Source organism: Phaseolus vulgaris, chromosome 1 (assembly GCF_000499845.2).
Source record: "Phaseolus vulgaris cultivar G19833 chromosome 1, P. vulgaris v2.0, whole genome shotgun sequence".
Classification (NCBI taxonomy): domain Eukaryota; kingdom Viridiplantae; phylum Streptophyta; class Magnoliopsida; order Fabales; family Fabaceae; genus Phaseolus; species Phaseolus vulgaris.
In genome coordinates, this window is record NC_023759.2 from 19,217,988 (window position 1) to 19,234,682 (window position 16,695).

A 16,695-nucleotide genomic window follows, 5' to 3' on the forward strand; every position below is an offset into this window, starting at 1 on the left:
TTCCTACAATATTTCACCAAATTTCACATGAGATTATCCTTTTAATTAGAATTTTGTGTGGGAAGAAGCTCAATTTCATATTATTTTCTCTTCAATTTATCCAATTTAAGTGCCTAAATCAATGTAATAACTAAGAGCATTTGACACCTATTAGTGTTATGTCAAAAAGCACCTTATCCTTGTAGGTACATATTACAAAGCTCATAAGAAAGTGTTTTTTTATTAATATTTCCCTCTCTTCACTAAGTCATTGTCATTGTAGGTTATATTGCTTTGCATGAAGTGTAAGGTTTGAACCTAGCTTGTCCACTAGGCTCTTGCTAGCCACATTAGTACGATTACCCCATCAATGATGAGTGACTAGATAATTTTCTTAACTAGACACCTTGCTTAATATGTTTTCTCTATGGGTGTCCTTAAAATCCTTTTAGACATGCCCTAAGAGGTGTTTAGCTTTTAAGAATTAACCCTTGGTGTGTCATGCTCATTTTCACGAAAAGCTTCTGAAGAAAAATAAGGAGGTAAAAATGAAGACGATGAAGATAAAGAAGAGGTAGTAAAAGAGTGCTTAGATTTAACTGCTTTATTTTCTAATAATATCATAGCTATTTTAGTTACACATTGATTTGAAAAATGTCCATATCCAAAACATTTATGACATTTGATAGAGCTAGAATTATTAGTAAGTTTAGGTTGGGAGTGAGACATAAAAATAGGTTGAGAATAATGATGATAGGAGGTGGACTTAGGATGAGCATGGACCACTTCCTTCTTATGGTTTAAAGGATAAGAAGAAGATGGGAATGATAATTCTGTTTATAAATTTCTCTATTTTGTCTCCCATCTTTTTAAGGTTGAGAAGTGCTTGAAAGATATGTGTTTGATTAAGGAGAAATGTATAAATTAAATATTTTCAATTAAAGATATATAAATTTATAAAATATTTAAAACTTACTAGGAAAACCAATTAATAAAATATTACTTTACATTATTTAAAAAATATAAAAGTTAATTGTTTTTGAAATAAAATTAAACAAACAAATTCAACATAAGAAAAAAACTGCGCAAAATATTTAAGAAGTGTAATTTATCACAATCTCTTTAATTTTCCCGCGGGATCATTTTAAAAAACCAAATAGCATTTAGTTTTGACCATTTACGCGCCGTTACGAAAGCAATGGTGCTATCCACCGACGCATCACCGCCACCTGCGTTAGGAGACGAGCCGTTACCTCTCGACGGCGACGGTTACGACCTGAACGATGACGACGTCGCTTCGTCCGGCGTCGTTTCACTGGACGACGAGGGTTTTCCATCGCAACTCTCCGGATCGGAAACGCCGTCGGGAAAGAGCAGTTTCACCGACGATTTCTATCGCTGCGGAACCGATTGGTCCTCGCTGTTGTTGCTGGAAGATAAAAATAATAGACAAATCGATTTCGAACGCTCGGGGAAGAAGATGAAGCAGACCAACCTGTTTCAGATTTGGGGTTTCAAAAGAAATGACGCTGTAGGTTCAGTTGAATCTGGACCGAGTCTGAGTGTTTATTCTGATGAAGGAGGTAGTTCTTCTGAGAATAAGATTGTGAAACCTGGAAATTGGGGTTCAATTTTGCGCGACAGAGGGAAAGAGTCTGAGAACACGAAATCTCTCCGCAAGAGAAAGGGTTTCAGTGGTGAAAATAGGGTTACACGTTCCTGTCCCTTTTATAAGAAAATCCCAGGTGAAACTTATTATCTTAACTCTACTAATTCATGTCGAGTCAGGGAACCGACTTAATGGAACAAGTACATCCAAAACTGCAATTTGGTTTAGTCTAAGAGACTGACGAAACAAATTGATTGTGAAATTAGTTTGGGAATAGTTCCATCTTGTTTTTTTGGTCCTTATATTTTGTTATGAAAATGAGAAAACATGTAGTTTGTAAATGTTGTAAATGTTCTAAATGTTCTAAATGAACATTCTTTTTTTGTAAATGCAGGGACAACATTCACTGTTGATGCTTTTCGGTATGGGTGTGTTGAAGGGTGTTCAGCGTATTTTCTTAGTCATTTCCATTACGATCACTATGGTGGCCTCAGCAAGAAATGGTCACATGGCCCTATATATTGCTCTCCTCTCACGGGACGGCTTGTTCAAATGTGTCTCTCTGTAAATCCTTTGTAAGAACTCAGAAACTCTCATGTATCCGATGCTCTGTTTATAGATTGCTCACGTACATGAACTTACAAATCAGACTGCACTTGATCATGTTTTTCACCTTGCATTTCGGTGAAGGGGTTAACTTTTTTTTATATTTATTTGTACAGGTATATCTACCCTTTAGAATTTAATACCGAACATTTGATTGATGGTGTCAAAGTGACTTTGTTAGAAGCTAATCATTGCCCTGGTGCGGCTTTGATTCACTTTAGCCTCCCAAATGACCAATGCTATTTGCACACTGGGGACTTTAGAGCGTGTAAAGCAATGCAAGCTTACCATCTTCTTGTAAATCAACGTGTGAATGTACTTTATTTGGATACAACATATTGCGACCCAAAATACAGGTATGACACTGTTCTGGTTTTGTACAGGTCTTGTCATTTGGTTACGATATGTAATGTAATAATTGGTTTTTACAAATTTCTGGTTCAGGTTCCCTTCCAAGGAAGATGTACTAAATTATGTTGTCAAAATTACGAAGAACCACCTCAAAATTCATCACAGAACTTTAGTGGTTGTTGGGGCATACAGTATTGGCAAAGAATGTGTATATCTTGCAATTTCTAAAGCTCTTGGGGTATGTGTGTTTTTCTAGACAGACTTCTATTTTGACTCGTTCATTCTATACACTTTTTTTTTCCAATTGTCCTTCATGTTGACAAGAAGAGGGATGTGCCACGAAAAATAAAAATATATATTGATAGCCTAAGGGATTGTTTATTTCTTTATGACGATCTAATCTATATATTGCTGATGGTTTTGAAGTATTCACTTTATTTCTTTGATCCTTCAGACAGATCAGAGATCAATACTTAAGCGATTGGTTTGTCTTCTTGAAGATCTGATTGGTATTGCTGATGGTTTTGAAGTTTTTTCCGGGTTTATTTTAACCTTATGCAATGTCTAAACTTGTGCATAATGGTGACCTTCCATTATAGGCAAACAACAATTTTGGCTATTTGTGGTTGTACCATCCTTGGACTTGGGGTCAACCCATGTTTGATCAAGGATGTGGAGAAGAGGGCATTTCATGGTAGTTGTACCGATCAGTCTTTGGGCGTTGTTGACCACTGATAATGTTGGTGCCACGTAAGCGGGTCCCACGAGCGGTCTGAGCCAGCGTCTCGCGAAGCACGTGCTTCAAGGAGTTAAAGAGTGGTCAGACATCAGTCATCAGGATGTACTGACGTGCCACTAGACAGCGTGGAGAGACCGGACATCAGGAACCCAAACAGTAGAGCTGGGCCACGAGAGGTGGGTCCCAGATCAAACACTAGTTATTTGTAAGGGAGAAGCCTAGATCACGAGGGTTCATGCGTGTAGAGTGGATGATGCGTTCAAGCGTAACAAAAAGTGTAGAGCCACGGGAAAGATATGACCGGTGAGGGTCACATTCCAGGGGTGAGCTGCATGCATGGCACGTGAACAACTAGACACTCACAGGGGCGGGTGACCCTAGAGATCAGGTGCACGAGGAGGCACCCAGGTGGTCACCCCGTCAGAGGTTGCACTCCAGTTAGGGACCCCACGCACTAGGTTATCCTAAGAGTAGGGTAACAACAGTGCTGGGCCCGTTCCGGCAGAAAGACCCATTTTGGGTAAAGATGAAATCCTAGTTTCAGTCTATAAATAGTAAGATAACAAACTTGGCAAGGTACGCTATTCATTTGTGCCGCTTAAACACATACAGTGACAGTTACACAGTTTCGGTGTTTCCTAGCCCTAATACTGACTTGAGCGTCGGAGTGCAAACGGCCTCTAGGGCGCCCTTTGTCTGTGTTTTCAGGCATTCATCACAAGGACGGCACATGCAAACGCAAAGATTCTGGACGAAAGAGTGATGTAGGCGCACGAAGGCATTTCGAGTCAACCGGTAGGAACATTTGGCGCCCACCGTGGGGCTCGATACAAAACATTGTCCCACCAGCAAAAACGAGGAAAATCCAGGAGATGAGAAGTACGAGGCAAAGATTTGTTGCACCAAACGGGGGTGAGGACCCCACCCTGCAACAGGTTATGGAGACGATGCGAGCCCTTCAGGAAGAGATGGCCGCGTCGAGAGCAAACAGAGAATGCATCCAAGCAGACTTGGTAGCGTCGCAAGCAATGAGCGAGGAACTGCACAAAGATCTACAAACCCGCGCAAGTGACCGTGAGGGTACAGATCAGGAGCCTGTGACGCCACCCAGAGAGTTCCCAACACTGTTCTCACAAGAAATCGTGGATGCCGTGCTACCAGCCACGCTCGTAGGACCCAAGGTGACCTTCACTGGTACAGAAGACCCGGAGGCTCACCTCAGGCCTTCCATACGCAGATGATGCTGGTTGGGGGGTCCGACGCGATGAGGTGCAAGTTGTTCATGAGCACACTTGCGGGAACAACGATGGACTGGTTCATCAACCTACCTGATGGCCATGTAACATCGTTCCTGCAACTCACAGATGTTCAGGGCACAATATATCGCGAATTGGGCTCCCCCGTCCGTCTCCTACGACCTCTTTGATATAAGACAGTATCAAGGAGAATCTTTGAAAGAGTTCCTCCACCGCTTTGGAGCACAGGTGGTAAGGTTGAACCTCAAAGACGGAAGATGATGGTGCACGCGTTTAGGAAGGGCATTGTTCCAGACCCTTCAGCGAGTCACTCATCCGAAACCATCCTAAGACCTTCGCCGAGATAAGGCGCCGCGCGGTGGCCCATATTGCGGAGGAAGAAGTTAGCAAGAAGCGCACATGCGTGGTTCCCACGCGATCGCGCGCGACAGGTCGTCCTCAAACCCTAAGGGTGCACAAGGCAACGACAGAGATGAAGACCCCCGTGAAGCAGCAACCCTATCAACCAAGAAAGCTTAATGCGAGGGGGCGCGAGAGAGATAACATGCCGCCAAGGCACGATTTCGTGGTAGAATTGAAAGACCTCATCGCTATCCCAAACACAGCAGAGAGGCTGAAGGTGCCTCCCAAGATCGACAAGAGGCTCGGGCCCAACAAGAGCGTCTAGTGCGAGTTTCACCAAGCATTCGGTCATCCTATACGCAATTGCTTAGTGCTAGGACACCAGCTAGACGAGTTGGTGAAGAACGGTCTCCTAAGGGACTATTTGCAAGAAAAATAGGGGACCAAAGACATGGCGGCAACAGGGGGTGGCCTGGGGCATGAAGTCTTCGTGCACGGTGATGTTCACACCATCGCAGGAGGATTCTCGGGAGGAGGGTGTATCGCTTCTCAACGAAGGAGATACTTACGAACAGTGATGTCAGTAGAAGCACAAAGGACCGACGACGCCTTCGACGTTGACCTGGTCTTCACCAAGGTAGACCTAGAGGACGTTGTCCCCCCATGACAACGACCCAGTGGTGATCTCAGCGGTAACCGCAGGAAGGAAGGTGCACCGTGTGCTAGTAGACCAGGGAAGCTCGGCAGATGTAATATTCTGGACGACTTTCAACAAGCTGCAACTATCCCCCGACATATAGAGGCCCTATGGTGGCTGCCTCTACGGTTTCGCAGGAGACCAGGTAGAGGTGCGCGGATACTTAGAGTTGAGGACCACCTTCACGGATGGCACCGCGTCACGTACGGAGAACATCAGGTACCTTGTCGTCAATGCCTCCTCTGCTTATAACATGTTGGGTAGACCAACGCTGAATAGGTTAGGGGCGGTACCGTCGACAGGGCACATGAAGATGAAGCTACTGGACCTGACAGGAAAGGTGATTACCATCAAATCATATCAGAAGGAGGTCAAGAGATGCTACGAGAACAACCTCAAAACAAGGAGAGGGATATCTATGGTTACTAGTGGACCACCGTACACTGAGGAGGTCCCTCTGCCCGGTGTCAGTCGCGTTGAACCCGACAAGACCATAGCAGAAATCGCTCGCGGGATCAAAGTCTCCAAGTTGAGCAACATCCTCAGCCAAACGGCACAAGGTCTGGTTGAAAAGATAGTAGAATGCAGGCTGAAACCGGGCCCCGAGGTGTTCGGGAGAGAATCAGGGAAACCTCTGGGTTCCTTGCTCATTGAGCGTGGTACAGAGACTGTTCCGGCCGGTACAGAGATGAACCCAGAAAGGCGCGTGTCTGTCTTGTCTAGATTTACACTAGTCGGAGGAGGGGGCGACCTCCCTTACCAAGGAGGGTGTAAAAAGGCGCTCATCAGGTTGAAGGGGTACTTAGCCAACCCTCCAATCTTGTGCAAACCACAGCCAAGCACATCGCTTAGTTGGTACCCAGTGATGATCAATCAGGCGATCAATTCAGTCTTTGTGCAAAAACAGAACCAGTTTCAAGAACTTATACACAGGGGAAGCAGAGTATGCCAAGGACTTGAAGAAAGACACCAGGTACTAGAGAAGGCAGTCCCGCTGGTTTCACGTCAGGTCTCTCCCGCGTGGACTGTCTCTTTCAGAATGACATAAGTCCTTGGGACGAAGCAGGCAGACTTAAGACGCTTAAGCAAGGCCCAATTCCTCGCACATGGAACACGGCCGGTTTCAAGTTTTATTTCAGTTAAGCAGTAACGTTGTACATGGTACTAGGGAACACTCTTTTTCCCTTATAAGGGTTTTTTAACAAGGTCGCCAAACAAATTTCGATTGAAATGTTTTCTCCAGTTATGTACAATTAAGTAAAAACTTGTTTCCTTGCGTTAGAAGTTTCGTGAGTGGAGAAGTAGGTTCGTGAGAGAACACCTCCCCTTTTGGGTGAAAACGCTAAGGTTAAACGAAAAAGTTCGCGAGATAAATCTTCCTCGCCTTTGAGCAAAGTCGAGGTCAGCTAAAAACCTTGTTTTCCTTGCGTTAGAAGCCTCGTGAGCGGACAGGTAGGTTCGTGAGAGAACACTTCCCCTCTCGAGTGAAAGCGCCAAGGTCGAACGAAACAGTTCGCCAGTTAAATCCTCCTCGCCTTTGAGCGAAGTCGAGGTCAGTTGATAGTTTGTCAGTTAAATCCTCCTCGTCCTTGAGCGCAGCCGATGTCAGTTAAGAATTTGTTTTCCTCGCGTTAGAAGTCTCATGGGCGAAGAGGTAGGTTCGTAAGAGAACACCTCCCCTCTTAAGTGAAAACGACAAGGTAAAACGAAATAATTCACCAGATAAATTCTCCGCGCCTTTGAGCGAAGCCGAGGTCAGTGGAGAGTTTGTTCCACTTGCGATTAGAGGCCTCGAAAGTAGAGAAGTAGGTTTGTAAAAAACACCTCTCCTTTTAAGCAAGAACGCCAAGGAGGGACAACCTAGTCCACAGTTAAAACCCTTCCTCACAATGAGGGGAACATACAACAAAACGCTAAAAGAAACATTTTGGTGCCAAACACCATGAGTTAGCAGTTAAGCAAGTCAAAGAGCAGTTTTTGATTTAAGGAAATAAAAACAGCTATATGTTCGAGAAAGTAAAGTTTTGAGCAGATAATAAATTGTTTGTCTGACAACCAAATGCAAGTTAAGGAAAGACCCTGGGAACGATTTGCCCATTTTCGACACGGTTTAATACCGTGAAAGGCGTGGTATCCATCCCAGGATGTGCGCAAGCAACTTGAGCAAGAGTGTCTCCGAATCCCTTGTTATAAGCATCGAGAACATCTCCGGTCAGCTCAACCTCAGCTTCTTCAAACCTCTTAGCTTGTTGAAGGAGTTCGGCCTCCACTTGACCCAGCTACACCTCTTGACTGATGGACCTTTTCTCAAGCCCCGCAATCTTGGACTGGGACACATCAGCAGCCTCTTCTAGCTCGAAGACCTGAATTCGCAAGGGCAGAACTCTTGCCTCCAACTCAGCAACCTCTCGGCACTTGACGTGAAGTTGCTTAAAAGGATCTTTTTCAGAATGACGAAGGCGGGCCAACTCCTATTTTAACACAGCCTCACGGGCAGCGAACAAACGAGCCAGCATGGACGTTTCCTCTTCAGTCTTGGCTTCTACCGGTTCAGACCTGGTTAGAAAAGCGTTAGACTAAGCAAAAAGAGCCCCAAAATTGAAGTCCAGTCTCTCCCTCGCAGCGGCCTCATCTGAGTCCACAATCAGCCTTTAAGGACATGCTGAAGGACAAGGGGCAGCTCGAGGGCAGGAGGAGTCACAGAAGCGCTTGTCCCACCAAGGTCAGGGAGCAGGGAACATTGGTCGTGTGATCCAGGGGAGAAACCGAGCGATCGATAGAAGAGGAACGGGAGGCCATCGCAGGCGTAGGCTTGGGCCTTTTAGGGATTGGCCCCTCGGCGGAGTTCTCGTCTGAGTCGATCTCTACCACCACTTTACCCTTGTAAAGGAGTGGGGTGGGAGACGGTTGGACGGCAGCGGGAGAGACCGCGACTCCCGGAGTAGAAGAAGTGGGCGAAGGCGCGGCGGTGGCAAAAGCAAGGGCGTGGTGGCGAGAAGTGCCCACATCCCTAGAAATCCCGTGGAGAAGAGCAAGGATATCAGTTAGTTTAACCCGTTTCTCTTTACTCAAAACCGTACCTGCGTGCAAATTTCAGAAGAAACACAAAGATAAAACATGCGAATGCACGGAAGTAGAGTGTGCAAACACAACATTACGATAACAAGAGTTAGCACCGCCAAAGTCCCGGGTTTCTTGAATCGTAACCCAAAGAAAATTCAGGAAAAAGGAACATAGGGCGACTGAAATGCAAAGATTAAACCGCCCAGACAGTTATCTAACATCAGAATCAATAAACGAGTGCGAACAATAGTCAAAGTTCGTACCTTTGATCAAATAGCAAGAAGTTGTTGGAATGTGTAGGAGAAACACGAGAATGCTTGAGGAAGAAGATGGAGCAATCAAAGTTTCAGAGAATGATGGAACAATGATTAAACGCGTTTTCAAACGTTTAAAGAAAGAAAAGAAACGTAAGCGACGTTAAGCCCCAACCGTTGATCAAAACACGTGTGCGCAGATAAGACAGGCCCAGAAAGACGTCACTTTTATGCGGTGTTCACGTCCTGTCACACAGAGCCACGTAGGTCACCCAGGGCAAGGACTTAGTCTCTTCGTTGAACGAGTTACAACTTGAGACTGGGGGCTTATGTACCGATCAGTCTTTGGGCGTTGTTGACCACTGATAATGTTGGTGCCACATAAGCGGGTCCCACGAGCGGCGTGAGCCAACGTCTCGCGAAGCACGTGCGCCAAGGAGCCAAAGAGTGGTCAGACATCGGTCATCAGGATGTACTGACGTGCCACTAGACAATGTGAAGAGACCGGACATCAGAAACCCAAACAATAGAGCTGGGCCACGAGAGGTGGGTCCTAGGCCAAACACCAGTTATCTGTAAGGGAGAAGCCTAGATCACGAGGGTTTATGCGTGTAGAGTGGATGACGCGTTCAGACGTAACACAAAGTGTAGAGCCACTGGAAAGATATGACCGGTGAGGGTCGCATTCCAGGGGTGAGCTGCATGCATGACACGTGAACAACTAGGGCACTCCCAGAGGCGAGTGACCCCAGAGATCAGGTGCACGAGGAGGCACCCGGGTGGTCTCCCCGTCAGAGGTTGCACTCCAGTTAGGGACCTCATTCGCTAGGTTATCCTAAGAGTAGGGTAACAACAGTGTTGGGCCCGTTCCGGCAGAAAGGCCCATTTTGGGTAAAAATGAAACCTTAGTTTCATTCTATAAATAGTAAGATAACAAACTTGGCAAGGTACGCTATTCATTTGTGCCGCTTAAACACATACAGTGACAGTTACACAGTTTCGGTGTTTCCTAACCTTAATACTGACTTGAGTGTCGGAGTGCAAACGGCCTCTAGGGTGCCCTTTGTCTGTGTTTTAGGCATTCATCACAGGGACGGCACGTGCAAACGCAAAGATTCTGGACGAAAGAGTGACGTAGGCCAGTGTTATCACTTATCGGCCATGGCGTCGCCATGGCGGATTTCGGTGGCGGAATTCCTGACCACCGTCACAACAAGGCGGTGGCGAATCAGATTTCTCATGGCAGCCCATGGCGGCCGCTATTGCCATGTCGGAGTGCTAACGGATATTGGAGATATCGAAAAAAGCAGAGAAAAGACGGGAGTTGCGGCGGGGCTGCGCTTAAGGAAGAAGGGCTTGCGGCGGAGCTGAACATAAGGAAGATAAGTTTGGGCCTAAGGCCCATTTCAACTTTAACCTAATAAAATTTAAATATTTAAATGCTCTGCAGCAATGTGCCGCTGAAACCCTAATAAAAAATCACAAAATACTTAAATTAGGCTTTTTGGGCCTATTTAAGTTTTTGGGCCAAAGGCCCATTTCATCTTTAACCTAAAAAAACCCTAATAAAATTAAATATAATTTTAATATTGAATGCTTTGCAGCAATGTGCCGCTGAAACCCTAATAAAAAATCACAAATTACTTAAATTAGGTTTTTTTACACTATTTTGGGCCCATTTAAAACATTATAATTACACACCATATTTTTTATCTATGTGACAACCACTACACGTTCATTATTTTTGTATTTTCTGAAGTTATTTATATATATTTATATTATATTTTTTTTAATCGTAATGCTTTCGCCATAACCCGTTATGTTGTCCGTTATAACTCTGTAAAAGATTTTTGGGGTCTCCGATATGAACCGTTATCCGATATTGATAACACTGACGTAGGCGCACGAAGGCATTTCGAGTCAACCGGCAGGAACAATAGTGTTAGAGAAATATAAATTGTAAGTGTCAGGTAACGGGAAATCATCCTTTAGGCGACAAGTTTGTTGGTTTAGGCAATGAATTTGTTGGTCATGGGGTATCATTTTTGGAAGGCCTAGTGAGATTAGCAGTGATGCTTCTGTTACCAAAATTTTGAAAGTTTGAGAAACAGTTAAAATCCGTGGATTCCAAAATTCATTTTTCTAGTATCTTACATCTCCTACCCCTTGAATCAGTTTTCTAGTACTTAAACTTATCTAACGAGCACTAAGAAGAAAAAAGTCCTATAAATATGACATGTCTCAGGTTGAGAGAACACTTGAACTTACTGGCTTAAAGTTACTACTTTGACCAGAACAAATTGATGTCCACCATGGGATTAGGTAAAATTTTTCCTACCTGCACAAGACAACACAATATAAAATTATTAGAAACCAAAGACAAACCGTTCAACGCGAAGAAGATGGCCATCAAGTCATTAGGGTACAATGATCCTGCTCTGTTATGATAGCATTCTTGGCCCTTTTCAAAGCCTTCATTCCTTAAAATGACAAGCCATTTCTTTCTTGGAGATTTTCATTTGGTTATTTGCAAACAAAATAATAAGGTTAAAACAAGAACATAAAAAAATTAAACTCTAAGAGGGAGTTATATATTGCTGTAGACTTTCATATGTACGACTCGGTATTCAAGCTTTAGTAGGATGGCTATATCTAAATTAGGCTCTAGCTTTTCCAATTTCTCCCAGTTCTTTGTGCTCGAACAATTCAAGCTTTTCCATCTTTGAGCACTTTGAACGTGAGGGTTTTGTGTCCTATTTATAGGAAAACCCTCTAGTAAGGTAGGGTTATGAGTAGGGCTTGGATTCTCAAAAAACGGCCTTTTAAACGCTTATAGGAGGATTGGAAAAGGTCAAGACACCCTGCTAACACTATTTAATGAAGCCCACAACCGGCGAGAAGAGGTTTGAAACTCAGAAATAAATATCATGTTTGAGGTCAGAATTATGTCAAAGTGTGTGCATAATATATGAAAGGCACGGAAAAACACTCAGCTATTAGGATGTAGTGGGTGTGGACGACATTCATCAAAGTACTTTCTTTTCAAAGGAATCTAGGGTAAGATGGAGACCGAGCTTAATAAAAACAATGTCGTAAAAAATGTAAAATTTACCCTCTACATCGTCGAATTCATTCTTGCAAACCGGCTCGTGCAGTTCACATGCTTGAATTCCACGTGGATGTGACGTTTGAGAATCTCGTATGAGGGTTCTAGAATGCTTACTTAGTCTTTTTGTTCTATTCGTCTTAAGACTGGAAGGCTGTGTATTGACTTGGATTTAAGGTGTCTGACCAAGTACATAGAGAAGAGAACACCTCATAATAGTGTTAAGGAAATATAAAGTCTAGCATTGACAAATCGTTCTTTAGATGATAAGTTTGTCGGCTATGAGTTGTCCTAATGAGTGTGTCTGCCCTGAATTAACTTGTTATGTCTCCTCTTAGTCTGTTTGATCCAGTGACGCAACGTCTATGCCTCTTTTTTATGATTCAGGTAAAAATTTATGCCAATGCTTCAAGAAGACGGATTTTACAAGCTTTTGGTTGGTCCGACCTTTCAGATAGACTCTGTACAAATGGAAATAACACGCTTATCCATGTTCTGCCTATGGCATCTTTGAGACCTGAGGTTTAATTTTATGCCGTTACATTTTTCCTCTTAAAATTTTGTTTTGTCTATCATAATTCACGATAATGTTTTTACTTGTTACTTTAGACCTTAAAGGATTACTTGAAGACCTACAAGGAGCAATTTACAGCAGTTTTGGCGTTTCGTCCAACAGGTATTTTACCAATACTTTAACTTGACTTCCGAATCATCTTGGTATTTTAAGTTATCAATAGAGAACATATTTGTGCCGACAGAGTCGTTTAATTCAAGTGTCAAATACTTCATCCTTCGTATTTTTAGGTTGGACTTTCAGTGAGAAGATAAGCAACGATCTGGAACTAATTAAACCTGTTACCAAAGGAAATATCACGATATATGGTAAGATTAACTGCATCTCGGCAACCACTCTTGCTATAAAATATGAAGTGTAAGCACTTGTTGTATTGAAAATGCACTGGACTGAACTGTGGTGGATCTGGGTATAGTGTTTCTTCATAGTAACGATCTGCTTTGAGATGCTGAAATGCTAAGTACTAGATCATTGTCCCTGAGTGTCAACAGACTTTTAAAGTTGTTTAAGGCTCCTGTTACGTAAAAATTAAGAAATATAGTTGATGTTATCATTCTTATAAAAAATGCTATTTTTCATTATACTTATATTATTAATTCATTCCGTCATTTAATATTTTTCATTTCTCTTAATTCCGTGATAAATGTGTATTTAAAACTAGGTGAAGGTTAAGATATATTTGACAAGATAATTAATATTGTTTTTAATTTTAAATTGATAAAAAAAAATATTGTTAAAAAACTAGCTCTTAAAAGGTATGGAAGTAGCAATAGTTATTTATCTACCATTGCAGCACAGTTCACGAGTCCCTTTTCTTACTTCTTCCAGGGGTTCCCTACAGTGAGCACTCCAGCTTTACAGAACTGCGAGATTTTGTTCAGGTCCGGAACTAAATATTGTGATTACTTTCACCGAGACATGTTAGTTTATTTGATGATATCGACAAACTTGCATTGTTTTCCTTTTGGAGTGAATTTATCTTTATCTTCACAGTTTTTGAGACCTGACAAGATCATTCCAACTGTGAATGTTGGGAATGCTGCTAATCGAGAAAAGATGCAATCCTACTTCCGAGACTGGTTGAGGTGCTAAAGTATCTGATTCTCTTCTCTTTCCAAAAGAGATTTAAGTGTTAATCTAAGTTTTCCATTTTAAAACCAATTTACGGGACTCAACATTGCTGCTTGGAGAAGGTATATGTGAATTTTATTTACACTTCTAATCGATTGGATTACATACTTTCTCAAATTGCAATGCAACATGTGTTTTTCTGCTTGTTTCAGTTTAAGCCCCGGTATACTTGTCATTTGTTGCCACTGAATTTCAGCTGCAATGTAGGGCATTCAAAATTATAATGACAACTGTTCTCCGGAGCTGAGTTTGGATGATCAGATCATCGAGATGATCTCTTTCTGCACACCAATACTTGATGTTGGAGTCGTAAAGATGAGAAAGCTTCACTTGTAAAAAATAAGAATACTCTGACACTAAGTGAAAGCATAAAATATGAATGTAATATGTATTGAGAATATATGAATTGTCTTATAAATTTTTTTTATCTTCTCATTTGTCTTTTTGTCTTAGCATAATATCATGTCAATTATAACATAATTGAATAACAATAAGTATATCTTTAATCTTCTTGCATTAATTAATTTATGTAAAAAGAATAAAAACTAGCATAATAGAATTGAGTAACAAGATTTTATCAAATAATATATCATTAATTTTTTTATATTTTCATTAAATTGAAAGACTAATAATTTTAGATATCTCGGCTAATTTTCATAAGAGATAAAATAAGACATATATAAGCTTTATCAAAAGCTCGCTTTTGTATTGATTATGAACTCAAGCTGAACTACAATACCTACTTGTCCAATTAAGAACACAAATGATTTTATAAGTTTACAACAATTTTATACCTGATTAAGGTTACAATGGTTTTACATTGCTGATCTAATACACAACCTCCAACCTTAAGTTGAGCGGGCGAGGAAAAGAGGCTTGTCCGTGTACATATGAAAAGACTCCCCTTGTTTAAAAACAACTTTGTGTGTGGCTTTAGACACTCCATAACAAGACGTAGATCTGACAATTTTAAATGCTTAGGTATACATGTCATTCATTTAGTGGCTTTTCAAAAAGTAAAACGTTTTCGTTACTTTTTCAAAAATAACCTCCATTTCCTCCACTTCATTTGTCACCCTTTCGCATTCCTCCTTCACTATCATTGCTCCTTTGCAACCTTCATCTCCTCCTAGGTTTGACTTATTTCTTTTGTCGTTAAGTCATTTTTCGGTGGTGGTTCATAGAAATATCGTATTTGTTGGTTCTGGATTTCTGTTCATATTTCCTCAAAAATGGACAACCTCTGGATATCATTGGGCTAGAAAGGAACTGCTTAGGGAAATTTCTTCCTATATTTCTTGGGAGAAAGTTAGAGACTTTCGAGAATTTGGCTCACTTAGTAAATCTGACAAGAATCTTATTAAGGGTTGCGTGTGATCAAGATGAACCTGTTTGTAGGGATGAGTCCATTGACCCTGTAGATCCATTTTGTTATTTCTATGATACCTAATAGATTTGTGTCCTCCTCTTTTCGGTTTTGTAGATGATTTGCGGAAGCTTCATGGATTGGAGATGGAGCAAGGTCCTCCTAGGAGTGGTGGTGACCTTGAAGGTGCATGATATGTAGGATTTGAGAGTGGTGAGGCCAACTCTACTTGGAAGGTGATGGTTTAGGAAGATCAAAAGCCTAACTTAGAGGTTTTGGGCAAAGAATGATATTGACATAATTTTGACAGCAATTCACTCATGTATTAATCTTTAATTTACATGAACCAAACTCCTCTATATATAGCAAGAGTGAGCTGAAAATGAAAAGAGAATTGGAGGGAAATTCAAATGTTGGCACATGGGAAGATGGCTCCTAAATTCAACACATGTGAGGTAGGTTCTATAATTCTTCCATGTGCTAGGAATTCTAGAACCTTACGCTCCACTTAGGCTAAATGTGGGCTGGACCTAAGTTTAATTAGGAGTAGGAAACTCTAATTAAACTTAGGTTAACATTTTAGGTACCCCTTTGCATGTTTCAACAAAAATATAAAAGAATTAAACTATGCTACTTTTGACAAAAATGTAAAAACTATTCTACACTAGAGTTTATGACATGTAGAATGCGTCCTCTTGACCCCTCTTTGACCATAACTTTAGTGGTTGCTTCAATTTGACATTTTGGTGGCCTTTTAATGGATTGGTGCTGGGGCCTCTTCCATCAATACCTTATTTATTAAACCAGGGTTGCGTCTACCTTCAGATTTGTTTGAAAAAAAAGCTTTTAACCGAGTTAAATGTTGCCCCAGTCCAGCTTTATTCAAATAGTTGGGTCTTCATTTGTGCGTTCAATATACTTTGCCACATTTTGGCATTATTCATTCTTTAAATATAGTCCTCTATTATTTTGAGTTTAAGAGCTGACTGATTCTCCCTGCACCCGATCATTTTGAACTGGCACCCAATCACATATAGGAAAAGACGAAACTAGCTTTAATGAATTTGAAAATACCTTAAAGTGTGATTTGCACCCAATGTCATGCATCCAACCCTATTTTTCTTCTTCTTCGTGCGTGAAGCGGCAACCGCAACCACCGTCAGCCACTGTCATCCACCGTCGTCTCCATTCGTTTGCTTCACCGTCAGTAACCTTCATCATCGCAGGCAGAGCAGCAGCCGCCACGGTCAGCTTCTGAAGTCGAAGAAGTCAAGGTACTCTGTCATGCCTACTGGATATTTTTATCCGTAATTCATTATTGACTTCCACACATTTTTATTCGTTGTTCATTATTGATTTCCGCATATTTTTATCCGTAGTTCACTATTGCATTCCAGATATTTTTATCCGCAGTTCAGGAATGACTTCTGCATATTTTTATCGCATTTGACTTGCGGATATTTTTTTCCAAAATGTTGTTGTTAACTCATTATCTCGGCAAACGAAGCTTACACTGAATGTCCGTGCACAACAATGAATGTAACCTCCTCTTCTGCAGCTCAATGCAAAGCTTCACCACAACAATGAACTTCCTCTACCTCACCATACACTATTTTTCAAAG

At 41.7% G+C, this 16,695-nt stretch overlaps 1 protein-coding gene and 1 long non-coding RNA gene across 4 annotated transcripts; one reads left to right on the forward strand and one right to left on the reverse strand.

Moving 5' to 3' along the window:
- The first annotated feature begins 1,061 nt into the window (after positions 1-1,061).
- On the forward strand, positions 1,062-14,140 carry LOC137813743 (DNA cross-link repair protein SNM1). 3 transcript variants are annotated; one of them, XM_068616157.1, is made up of 11 exons: positions 1,062-1,724; positions 1,983-2,163; positions 2,311-2,550; positions 2,639-2,783; positions 3,000-3,054; positions 12,390-12,524; positions 12,612-12,678; positions 12,807-12,884; positions 13,405-13,457; positions 13,570-13,769; positions 13,860-14,140. In XM_068616157.1, the coding sequence occupies exons 1-6, from the start codon at positions 1,178-1,180 to the stop codon at positions 12,458-12,460; spliced, it is 1,239 nt and encodes a 412-aa protein (XP_068472258.1). In that variant the 5' UTR covers positions 1,062-1,177; the 3' UTR covers positions 12,461-12,524; positions 12,612-12,678; positions 12,807-12,884; positions 13,405-13,457; positions 13,570-13,769; positions 13,860-14,140. The 3 variants fall into 3 exon arrangements, with proteins under 3 accessions (XP_068472258.1, XP_068472256.1, XP_068472257.1); XM_068616155.1 differs by lacking the exon at positions 3,000-3,054; XM_068616156.1 differs by lacking the exon at positions 3,000-3,054 and having other exon boundaries at positions 13,915-14,140.
- Positions 10,996-12,140, reverse strand: LOC137813744 (uncharacterized). The gene is made up of 2 exons (XR_011081501.1): positions 12,009-12,140; positions 10,996-11,234 (listed from the first exon to the last, which is right to left on the reverse strand). It is a non-coding gene; the product is annotated as an uncharacterized lncRNA (long non-coding RNA).
- Positions 14,141-16,695: the final 2,555 nt, after the last annotated feature.

Bases quoted from the DNA above. Each gene is read 5' to 3' on its own strand.
- LOC137813743 (XM_068616155.1), top strand. From the start codon at position 1,178: ATGGTGCTATCCACCGACGCATCACCGCCACCTGCGTTAGGAGACGAG. The intron at 2,164-2,310 runs GTAAGAACTCAG...TTATTTGTACAG, and splicing joins TGTCTCTCTGTAAATCCTTT to GTATATCTACCCTTTAGAAT. The intron at 2,784-12,389 runs GTATGTGTGTTT...TTTATGATTCAG, and splicing joins CAATTTCTAAAGCTCTTGGG to GTAAAAATTTATGCCAATGC.